At 50.2% G+C, this 11,945-nt stretch overlaps 2 protein-coding genes across 2 annotated transcripts in view; one reads left to right on the forward strand and one right to left on the reverse strand.

The window, feature by feature from the left end:
* LOC104472061 (beta-soluble NSF attachment protein) overlaps window positions 1-555 on the forward strand; it is a gene marked incomplete at its 5' end in the record, with an annotated part of 5,255 nt that extends 4,700 nt beyond the window's left edge. The window contains one exon of the mRNA XM_010087600.1: window positions 212-555. Coding sequence (XP_010085902.1) covers window positions 212-316 — 105 coding nt within the window. The remainder of the gene's footprint in view (window positions 1-211) is intronic.
* A 4,417-nt stretch (window positions 556-4,972) lies between these two features.
* GZF1 (GDNF-inducible zinc finger protein 1) lies at window positions 4,973-11,701 on the reverse strand. The gene is made up of 5 exons (XM_010087599.1): window positions 10,339-11,701; window positions 8,378-8,472; window positions 7,523-7,690; window positions 6,016-6,173; window positions 4,973-5,329 (listed from the first exon to the last, which is right to left on the reverse strand). The coding sequence occupies exons 1-5, from the start codon at window positions 11,682-11,684 to the stop codon at window positions 4,973-4,975; spliced, it is 2,124 nt and encodes a 707-aa protein (XP_010085901.1). The 5' UTR covers window positions 11,685-11,701.
* Window positions 11,702-11,945: the final 244 nt, after the last annotated feature.

Genomic DNA, 11,945 nt, shown 5'->3' on the forward strand with positions numbered 1-11,945 from the left:
CCGTCCTGGGAAACAGCCGCAGGAGAGGGGGACAGGAGGGCTCTGTGTGGGTTGGGATGGATAGAAAAATTTTTAAATTTATTTTTTTTTCTCTGGGAAGCGTAGAAGTTTTAAAAGACCACACTTCGAGAGCTGCAGCATGCTGCTTTTGCAGCAGCCTCATTTGCTTTCTAGTATCTTAGTCCAAACTTTTTTTTTTTTCCCCCAATAGGTTAAAGAATTTGATTCGATCTCGCGGTTGGATCAGTGGCTTACAACCATGTTGCTTCGCATCAAGAAGTCGATCCAAGGAGAAGGGGATGGGGACCTGAAGTGAAGTGTGCGTGGTGTTTGTGGCATGCAGCCCGCGTCACCTTTCTTGTGTTCCAGCCGAGGACCGCCGTGGGATGCGGGATCCGATATCGCGCTTTGTTTTGTTGCTTCCAAACCCGATGACTCGTGTGTTTCTTTAGTCCCCTGCTCTTGTCGTGGCAGCGCGGGTGGGCAAGAGGCGATGCTCTGGGTGGCACCAGCAGATCTTTCTGAGGCGGAGGGAGCACTTGTGCAGGAATCCTTCCTTGGTTTCGTTAGCTGCTGACCCCAGAGCCTGCACTCGCCCCTCCCGTGTTCTCCCCGCTGTTCTGTTGCACGGCTCCGCGCCGTGGGTTCCAGCATGTCTGTGGTTTCTCGCGCCAGCACAGCGCCAGTAGCTGCTTCTGCTCCGTTGCTGTAGCGTTCCCGTGCTCTGTTGCAAAAGGGACCTGGCCAGATGCTCCTTGCGTTTTGGTTTTATTTTTACTGATTGAGCTTTTTTAATGGTGCTGGTGAGTCTATACACTGTGTGTGTGTGTGTGTGTGTGTGTACATCCTATAGAGACATGTCTGCACGTATAAACACACAACAGAGGAGGAGCTAGTGCTGGAAGCTTCATGCGCTGGGGGCCACGACCGCTCAGATTGCTGTCAGCCCTCTGCACGGTCGTCACGCATAGCCCTAGTTAACGCTGTGTTTTGTATTTCAGATCGAATAGAAAATGTAAGGGTCTTCTCTATTTTCTTGGATCTATTTTTCCACTTTATTTTGTGGTGCGTCCCCTCCCTCCTACCCCCAGATGACTTGACCCGAGTAATCTATTTTTCTAACTTTTCATTTCCGTGAGCTCCCACTGCTGTCTCTGCTACAGGTCTGTTGTGCGCGCTAGGCAACCCCTGTTGTTTTCTGATCTCTTTGCTGTTGGCGAAGCTGCTTCGTTCTTGTGCCGTGCAAAGGTGTTGCCCGAGACTGGACACAACACAGAAGTGTTGTTGGTGTAGTTGTCTGGCTGACTGGGGAATCGAGCTTGCTTTGAAAAGGTGTAAACACGTTTAGAAACCCTGCAGTAATTCTGGAAATGTGTTTAAATGTCCGTGGGCAGGGCTCTCCGTGCAGTGCTCTGGGGAAGCAGAGCCCATGCAGCCGCCTGTTACTGTTTCGTGCGTTTATTCAGGAGTTGGGCACCTCTGCACCGTTGTCAGCAGGAGGCGTCACTCGCTATTTCTCTGTAACAAAGTGATTTTCAGCTGCACTACGGGCCTGCAAAGAATGAAAAAAGTAATTAATCACTTTATGTGGCACATTTGTCTCTGCTGGCGTTGGCACTTCTCTTGGGTTTGTTTTTAAATCTCTTTATTTATTTGAGTAGAACAGAGTTTGGTCCAAGGGGTTTAGTGCTATTGAAGCAGCTTATGAAAAAGAAAACCAAAACCGTGCTCCTTGTATCTGCCAAATGATTATTTTGTTTTGTTTTCCTGACAGATCTCACTAGTCACTTAGTTGCTGTGTACTGTTCTGTGTGTTTAACTCGAAAGAAACGCTGTGTGGAACGGGCAGGGTGAGGGTGCTGGGAATGCCTGGAAGGACGGTCCTTCTTCCAGGCACCTTCCGTTCCTTCATGCCTCAGGTGTGTTTCTGAGGCTGCTGCTCACCCTCACCTTCTGTCTGCTTTAACTTAGACCACTGCCTCTGTCTTTCCCAGAAACTTGGCCAAGAAACACTTCAAATTCTGTGTAGCTTGTGGTTCTTGTCCGTGTCCATGCGAGGCAGAAACGAGGACCCGCTGACGTTTCCCGAGGGTGTCCCGCTCCGGAGTCCTTTGCACGTGTCTGCCCCAGGGCAGAGAAAATCCCAGGCTTGGGACATGGCTGGTGCAGCGGGCAAGTGATGGTGCCGCTGGAGTGGGTTAGCTGCAGCTCTGCTCTCAGTTTGGACAGACAGAAGTGCTGCTGAACTCACCTGTGTTAAGAGGAGGGGGCTGGAACCCTTTTTGTTTGATGAACCTGTTTCCTTAGCAAGCCAAGACCCGTTGGGTGTGTTTATGGGTTTGTATCCAGCACAGCTGGAGCCTGGGGACACAGGGGCTGCGCTTTTCCCAGCCCCAGGGTGAGGGTTTTTTGCCTTTTTCCCGTTGCCAGTATTCCGCACCGTTGCGATGAGCGGCGGCCGGAGCTGGGGACGAGGAGAGCGTAGCCCTGGGGCTGGTGTGGTCTGTTCCCATGCTCTGGAGCAGCTCCATGAAAACACAAACGGCAGTTGTGTGTCGGCAGGCTCCAGCATGTCCTCTGTGTGTCCGTGGTAAATTGTGACAGTTTGACAATGACAATCTGCCCCTTGCTGTATTCCCCCCCGTACACCACTCTGTACTATGAAAACTTACAAATGAAACGGCCTTAGCAAGAATATCATGTTTTGTGTGGATCTGTATGTGAATAAAGTGAAAATCACGACCAGAAGTGCGGACAGGTGTTCTTTCCTGGAAAACGCAGAAGACAGGCTAGAGCCAGAGCCTGACGCAGAGCCAGGGGGGCCACGAGAAAAGCCAGCGCGGCCTTCCAGGTGCTTTGGGGACCTGTCACAGCACATCCTCAGGGGAATGCTGGCGTAGGAACCCACCCTGATCGTTGTACAGGGTCTAGAAACATCCGCTACAGTCATCAAGGCAGGGGCAGTGTTGAGATTTCAGTATTTTAATAAGAACGGTTCGTACGAGTAACTCACTTTGTACATTCCCGGAGTACAAAAGTTTCCCTGGCTACGGGGACTAATGCTCAGATTTAAATATATCTACAGCCTCTTTCCACTGGTCACAGGGATACTGAGCTTCAACAGAACAGCGTGCTTGAATAAATATTTCAAATATAGCTTCTTGGAAATGTTCTCTTTAAAAAAAATTCCCTTTCTACAGCTTTAAGTTATGATTCCCTGGTAACACGTCAGGCATTCCTTTAAGGTTCCAAAAGAGCTCCGTGCCATGCTCTCGTATCTTTATTGCTTCGCCAGCCCCAGCGCCTCAGGATTGTGCTTACCTTAACGCTACCGCAACCTCCCAGAACAGCTTTCTCCCAGCTTCAGCTGAGGAAGTTTCTGTGGACATACTACAGTGAACTAAGGTAAATGGGAAAGCAAATTAGATTTTTTTTTCCACGGTGGCACTGGGAATCTGGTCCTGAGTTGGGCGCATTAACCGTTCCAGCACGGTGCTGTCGATTCACAGCCGCTCCCAAAACCAGAGTCAGGGAAAACGCCCCAAATCCTCCCAGGTACTTCAGGGAGGGTACGCTAAGGGCAACCGTTCCAGGCCAGGAAACATGGCAAACGCTTACCCGGGACAGAAACTCTGCAGTTTCCTGCTGCCACAGCTTTCCCTGCTACTGGGTGCGACTGGGGAGAAGGAGGGGATGTGCTCCGTGGGGAAGGGGAGGAGACAGATATTAATGTTCCTTATTGAAAACAGACAAAAAAGGCACCCCCCAGGGTTATTCTGCTAAAATGCAGCAGCAGATGCTAACTGCTGGAGCCCTGGGACTGTAAGTTTGTTCTTCAGGCTGGCCTCTTGGCACTGCGCTGGGGCCCGCCCAGCAGCCACCAGCCCGAAAGTGCCACTCGGGTTCCAACAACCTAACAAAGAATTCACTCGCTGGGCAATAAACACCTCAATCCCTCCACCAGGACAGGTCATTTGTCACTTACATCTTTTTATGCCATGAGTCATACGCACCCTGCCTCCCATTAGTACCTGAGCATACCTCTGGAGACTCTCACGCCGCTGGAATGAGCTGGAGCAGCTCGGCAGGAAACCAGTAATTAACTTTTCCCACTGGAGTATTAATTTAAAAGCAGGTCTGCAGTTTGGAGCAGCAGCGATGTTCAGTGACAGTGGCAGAAAGAGCATCGCTGACCGATCCGGAGAAAAATGGCAAGAAGCTGCCTTCCCTCACCAGCTTTTCCAGTGTAGCCGATGTGCTACATTTCATGGACATTTTTACAGGAGATGTTTTGGTCTCTTAAGTGCCCAGTTATATGTAACAACAATATCAGCACCTGCACAGACAAAGCACTCGGCTCCCACTGGCCCATTTTGCAATGCTAGACCTCCTGGAATTAAACTCTACATCCTTCCAAAGCTTGCTCCCCTTCCTGTTCCCAAGCTGGCTCGCTGCTTGGATCTCTGGCCAAAGCAGAGATAAACCAATGGTTCCTGAAAAGCAATTTAGTAAAACCTGGGGTTTTTTTAATGTAGGAATTTCCACTAGGGAAAATGCAATTAATATCCTAAGCTGAGAAACACAACATTTCTCAGTGTCACCAAATCAACTGGAAATCAAAGCGGCACCTTCTTGATAACCTGTGACTGTCGGCACCATCCCTGCGGGCCAGCTGGAGCGAACCAGCTGAACTACACCCTTTTACTTGCAGAGAATACATTTCCTGGGACTTCTGCCTCCTCTGCCACCACCCTGGGGTGGTGTCACCCTGCCCTGCCTTCAGGAGACGGAGTGGTACACGGGGGAGGTGGGGAAGGATTTTTTCGAGGAAATTCTGGAAATCCAGTGCGTGTCTGTCATGTCAGGCCCTGCTTCCTTCTTACAGCTGCTCCTCATTCCCTCGAGAGGTTACTGGCAAAGTCCCAGGACTGTACAAAGGGCGCAGCTCAAACCGGGGTGGGAAACAACCAACTCACTCCATATTGACCAGAGCGTGGAGCTGCGGCTGAACCGAGTCTGTCTGTGTGTGCAGCACTGTCAGCTCACTCAGGGTGGTGGCTATAAGGGCTTCCTGGGGTCCCGGGGTCCCGTCCGACTTACAGTCTGTTCCCGTGGCGGAACCGGCGTCGTGCAGGGCAGTCACACTCCCCGGGACAGCAGTCACGTTTGGGTAGTGGCCGTTCTCGGGGAAAGACAGCAGCTTCTCTGGGATTTTAGGTGACGCGTCGTATTCTTCGTCGGGAAGCTCTGTTTTGTGACCGTCGTCATTCTTAGATGCTCCTTCAACAATGACGAGGAAGGACTTCCAGGGTGTGTTTTTATCGTGTATCTGAAAAAAACCCCAAAGTTGTCATTAGTGAACCGTGTTCTGCAAAGTTTCCTAAAATTGCCAACACTCAGATTCTTACTGTGCTAAGAGGAATTTCGTTGGGGACCTCAATAAACTCTCAAGTTTTCAAGTCATCAAGTGACTTGAAAATGAGAAGGTTGTTTTCTGAGAGGAAAAAAAACCAAACCAAAACAGAAGGTTGAACACACGATGACTGTCTGGGAGGCAAAAGCTCGGATCCAGCTCACACGTGATGCTGGCAGAAAAGCTCTCCCTTCTCACCCCACAGAGCTGTCCCAAAGCTAGGTCAGCATGCATCCAGCCACTCCTCTGCATTCCTGGGGAGCTCCTGCTCGTCATAAAGCATCTCAGCGGCCCAGCAGAGCCTGGCCCCTGAATTCTCCTGTCACCAGCTGCACAGGGAACATGCGCAGAGGTCACCGAACAGAACTGGGACTGAACAGTCCTTAGGTGTGACCTCTAATGCCACAGTGGGTTAAGAACGGATTAATTACTGCAGACTCGGGACCGAACACAAGCCATGTGTGTGTTGTGATGCCACCTCAGAGAGGGGACGATGGCCAAACCCAGCGAAAGCCGGACAGGGAGAGTCCCCTCCAGGCCCGACAGAGGTGACACGCGGCCACGGACAAGGCTCGAGGAGGGGCAGGGTGAGAGGCTCTTACCGAAGTGTGCCGTCGGAGGGTGGACTTGTCGGTGAACGTTCTCCCGCAGGCGTTGCACATGAAGGGCTTCTCGCCGGTGTGGATGCGGTGGTGCCGCTGCAGCGCGTTCAGCTGCGTGAACTGCTTCCCGCACTGGTCGCAGCAGTAGGGCCGCTCGCCTGGAAGCAGAGCGCGGCGTTAAAAATGTCGGGTATTGCAAGTGCTGCTCGCTGGGGAACCACAAGTAACCTCTGGGCTTCATCAAACGACAAGGCACTTGCAAGCGCCTCCAGAATAAACCCAAGGTGTTTTCACAATTCTCACAGCTGGGTAAATTTGGCCACATCTGAAGTAAGAAGACCCACAGCCTGCCTGAATCTGTGCAGCCACTGAAGCCTCCCCATTTTTCACACGTATTTTCCATTAGCAAAGTCCTGTCCTGGAACACAAGTACTCCTATTTACAAGGCACATTCTGCGAGCACAAATACCTGAGCTGCTCATAACCACCAGGTTCTCTCCAAATGAACTGTCTCGCTGCAGTCACTGCATTCAGCACTTTTTGAAAGAACCAGAGGGTTACAGAGTCTCCTGTTTGCTCCCTCCTTGGCTAAGGTAATAAAAGGAAAATTAAAAAACTTTATAACGGATGGAAGTGGTGGCACAGAAAAAGAGATGACATTCCAGAACAGGAAAAAACCCTATTAACATGTCCCCTGCTCCCCCACGCTAGACACACAGGTGCAGGAGGCAAAGAACGAGCAAGGCATGGTGCCAAGCAGGAGTTTTCTTAGAGAACATGGGCAAGGACACCTTCTTACCCACTGCAGGGTGGCACTGGAGAAGACAGGGTGGTATTGATTACACAATGAAAGGAACACAATGATTTGCAACCTGCTGTACTGCTGAGTAACGTGGACTTTGGGAAAACGGCTAAGAAAGCTTGAGAGAGAAAGCACGTCCAAGATTCTACGGGAGGGATGAAATTTCAAGCTAGCGCTGGGAAGAAACCAGAGTGCTGTCCCTCTGAAGAGGCAGGGCGAGAGAGAACGCAAACTGGAGAGAAACGCCAACACTGCAGAGTGAAAGTAACTGTTCTCTCCTCCTTCCACACCAAAACTGACACAGACAGAAAACCCAAGCAGGAGGGGACAGAGCATGACAGGTGGGCAAGCAGAGAAGAACGAGACCAGCTCTGTGCAGCGCTTTGCTCAGAGCTAAAACGGACATGGTCCTTTGGTCACTCATCATCTCTTTGCTAACGACGCAGTGGCGTTATTAACATCTGCGCCGCTCTTGGAAGGATTTCAGAGAGCTGCTGTAACTGGGTAAGAAGCAGAGGGAGCACTAGGCAAAGGGAAGTGGATGAAAGAACACACTGCGGCAAGAATTAAAGCGTGCACGCAGGGCAGGAATGAAAGGAACAGGAAATCCTGGCTGAGAAATCCCGTCCAAATGACGCGGCTGTGAGGTCTGTGCCGTTACATGGTGCTGGTTGGTTTCAGACCAAAAAAACGAGCACCTCCTACCTGTGTGCACTTTGATGTGCTGGTACAGCGAGTTTCTCTGTGCAAACGTTCTGAAGCAAACTTCACATTTGAAGGGTTTGGATCCGGTATGGATTCTGTTGTGGTGTTTCAAGTACTCCTTAGAGGCAAAGCTCTTCCCGCACGTCTCGCACATGAAAGGCCTTTCCCCTGCAGCGAGGGTGAAGAGGAGAATTAAACCAACACAGCACTCGAGAACACTATGAAAGCATTACACACCACGCTGGCATCACGCTCTCTAGAGCCGAGGGGACATCGGACACCACGCTGACATCATGCTCAGTACGTAACTGGGGGGGCTGGCCGGGTCAGAGGAGGAACCTGGGGCTTGGAAGGGGCTGAGCGGTGGGTTCTGGGTGCTGAGCATTGCGCATCCCTTGTTTTATATATGGATATATTCTTATCAGCATTGTTGTTATTATTTCTTCTCTTTTCTTGTGTTTTATTATTAAACCTGTCCTTATCTCAACTCACAAGGCTCTTTTATTCTTGCAATTCTCCTCCCCGTCCCAGCACAGGGAGGGCTGAGCCAGCAGCCGCCTGGTGCTTGCTGCCAGCTGGCCTTAAACCACGCCACAGACTTAGAGAGAAATTATTTTTTTTAATTAAGAATTCAAATAGAGTTTTGGGAACTCCCCTTCTCTTTAATCCAGTCTTTCACTCTCTCCACTGTCTGCCTATCCACCTATAGGAACCTTTCTCAGTAGAATTACGACAAAAATCTATTTTATATTAAAAAAACAATGACAAAAAAAGCATTTTCCGAATGCAAACAAGCTCTCCTGGTTTCCCCGCAGGCCTCCTCCCAGCCACAGCTGCTGCAAAGGAAAGCCTTACCTGTGTGACACCGTTTGTGATAGATAAGCATGTGATTCTGAGTGAACCTGGCCCCACATTCATCACAGACAAAAGGCTTTTCACCAGTATGGATTCTGAAAGGAGAAAGGCACGTTAAAGCCCCGAGGTACAGCTCTTTCCTCCGCAGCACAACGCAATGCTGTCTTTCCTTTGCGTCTGCTCTCTGAAGAGTGACTGTGTACCCGCACAAGATTTTGGTGTCTTAAAAATACCTTCAGCTGGGCCAAATTCTGCACTGCGGTGTCTGCAGTGCCGCTTTGATTGCTTGATCGTGCACGTGCTGCACAACTAAGGCCCAGATCCAGAAAATCTTTTAGGGTAAAACCACATTTTTAAAGGTAAAAACTGAATAAAGCTTAGAAAGTGTGTATCCAGACAGACCAAAAGAAAAAGGGAACCCCTTGAAGCAGAGCAGGTGTCTTTGCATTGCTGACACTGCCAATAAAACACTCCCCGCAGAACGTGAGCGATGTGTTCCCTGGCACGCTGCTCTCGGAGAGTCGCTGGTACTCTGGAACAAGTGGCACTTAAGGAGCAGAATAAAAAGCGCCAGGTTTATGCAGCCATCTTTCCTTGCTGCCACCCCAAGCCTGCAGCGCGATCTCCTGGGGAAGGCGGTGCGTGCAGGAAGGGGAGAATTGTGCCTGCACCAGGATCCCAGCTTCCTCGAGCTGAGATTTTCAGCTCCTGCACACACCAGGGCTCTTTGGAACAGTGCAGCAGGAACCCAGCCAGCAGAGGCCACTTCTCGTGGTGATACACACCAACAGGACGAGCACAGATGTGAAAACAGACACAAAAGAGGAGAAACTCTCACCAGAGGCTGTCACGATGCACAGGACAGCACTGAGTTTCCAGCATTCAACAAGCTGACCGTACACAGCGGAGGAGAAACTCCACTTATGCCAAAAAAAATTTTTTTTCAGCAGCACAAAGCAGGTACTTGTGGTTAGGAAAGGACAGGCAGCAACAGAGATGCCGTCCAGCTGCACCAGCAACACTCTGCTTCCAGATCCACCTTCCACCCCCAGGAATAAACCCGGTGACTTCAAAAAGGGCAGCAAGACAAAGCAGAGGTTAATGGACGCTTCTGCCTCGCACGAAATGCCACCTGGGAACACGCTGCCACTGCTGCATTCTCTTTTGGGTCTGAGCAGTCATTCTTGGGGATGTTTCTTCTGTCCCTCCCTCTCCACGCGTACTCCCTGGCTATCACCTGAGCTTTGGCTGCAGGACGGCCGCTTTGGTGGGGTGATAAAACCAGGCCAAAGCCCTTAACAGCTACAATTTTTGCCTTAATAAAAAAGTCTCTCCTGTGAACTTTCAAGACCATGTGTTTGCACTTCCACCTTTGCACCTCCCTGCGATGTACAACCGATCCCATCAGCGCTGCGGGGATCCTTGGGAGCTTCACTCACCTCTGGACAGTGACACACCAGCCTGTTTCTAGTCACTTATCTGTTCTTTTCTATGCTTAGCACCCAAATCTGTGTTCTTCAATTTAATACAGGGCCAAATCTTTTCAGAAGGCTTTCATACTTACTGCATAACATCATTCTATTGAAGAGAGGCATCACATTAGCTGAAATCATTACAGCCGTAATCCTGCCAATAATGTGGCATGGAGGTTGCTTTTCTCATGTGAAACATCCCATGGACTCTTCACGGGTCTGCTCCCATGAGAAAAGCGAACTGTGCGCTGCAGCAGCCTCGACCCGTGCACCCCTACTTTAAGAAAATTACAACAACTCCTTTAACCTGAAACACAGGGGGGGGAAAAAAAAAAACCAAACCAAAAAAAAAGGAAAAAAAAGGAAATACGGCCACTCTGCAGTCAGTCACGTTTTACATCCCCACTTCACCTGAAGGCTCAAGGTGTGCTCCGGGGGATTCTGCTTCTCCCCCCAGAATCTAACAAGGCCAGTGAAGTCTGTTCATACCTCATGTGTGTTTTAAGTGCAGAAGGCTGAGAAAATTTAGCCTCACACTCTGTGCACCCATAAGGCTTGTCGCCTGTATGCGTCCTTTCATGGAGCCTCAGGGCAGTTTTGGAGCTCAACCCCTTTCCACACTGTTGGCACTGATGACGCTCCCCACCACCCTCATGAACCTGGAGAATGTGCCTCTTGACGTCCTTCTTCCTCTTGAACTTCTTACCGCAGAGCTCACAAGGGAAGTGGCGCTCGCTGCTGTGGACATGGCGCTGATGGCTTTTTAGGTTGCACCGGTTGGCAAAGGTCTGGCTGCAGGTTTCACACCGATAAATGATTTCGGCTGCGATGCCGTGGCTGTGCTTTATGTGCTTGAGAAAACTTTTCTCGTACAGGAATTCCTTCTCACACGTGCTGCACTTGAAGTTACTGCCTCGTTTCTTTTTGTCCTCTTCGGATTTTTTCAGGTTTTCTTCCAATTCAAAGCTTCCATCACATTCTTCGCTTTCAGGTTTGATGTTGATCTCCGCTTGCTCCTCCTCTCTCTCCATATCACACGTGTCCTGATCCTGAGGATATTTGTTTTCTTCAATGGCATCCTCTGCGTTCTTCTGCTGCTCTCTCAGCCGCCTAGTGTACTTCTTCTTCGGGATTTCCACAAATACTTTCCTCCCAGCCAGTCTCCCACTCGCCCTTCTGATTTTGGCATACGGAGGCTTCATAATTTCCTTCTTTTTGTCCATTTTCTCTTTTAATTTGGTAGCTGGCATCTCGGGAGACATTCCGTTGCTGGGCCTGTCCGCTGGGGAATCGGGAGGATCCAGAGGACAGTCCGCCTGGTCAGCGTCTGCCACAGCAGCTGCCTTGGACTCCAGCAAAATGCTTGGCTGGGTAGTGCTCTCCTCCTCAGAGTTCTGTGATTCAGAGAAGTTCTGCAGCTCCAACAGCACCGATTCAAGCATCTGCTTCTTTAATTGGAAGCAGGTTTCCGAGAGGTCCAAGCACTTCAGCTTTTCGGCTATTTCTAGCATACGCTGTACTCTGTCTTCTTCCACTTCCACCTTCGCAGTGTAGACAAACTCAAGGAATGAAGCAAAATCTGCAACCTGGACCTCGTTCAAGAGTATGTTGGTCCTGGGGCCATCCATGCCTTTCTCATTGAGGAACACCTCCTTGAAAAATTTGCTTGTTGCTGCCAACACGGCCTTGTGAGCAACGAACTCTGCCCTGACGCCTTGGTACTCCACGCTGACGGTCACGTCGCAGAGGTGGCCCAGGAGACGCAGCTGATGCATTTCATTCAGCAGGTTGATAGGAGAGGACTTGGATTCCAGGAGAACTGCATTACTTTCCATCTTTCTTCTCTCTGCAAAAAGCTGTCAACAACACTGCACGTTAGCTATTTGCACAGAAGCCAGTGAAACTCAAAAGATTTCAGTGGCCAAAAGTCACGTCCAGACTTTCGAGAGTGCTTCACTTCAGATTTAAGCACTTACAGTGCTTAGGTGACCCGACTGTCAAAGGAGCATTGTGGAAAGTCTGGCTGGAGGCACAGGTTTCATACAGTGTCACCCTAAGCGGTCATATCTCAAAACACGCTGCCAGTCACCCGCAGA

This window comes from Pterocles gutturalis, unplaced genomic scaffold (assembly GCF_000699245.1).
Source record: "Pterocles gutturalis isolate BGI_N339 unplaced genomic scaffold, ASM69924v1 scaffold20731, whole genome shotgun sequence".
Classification (NCBI taxonomy): Eukaryota; Metazoa; Chordata; class Aves; order Pterocliformes; family Pteroclidae; genus Pterocles; species Pterocles gutturalis.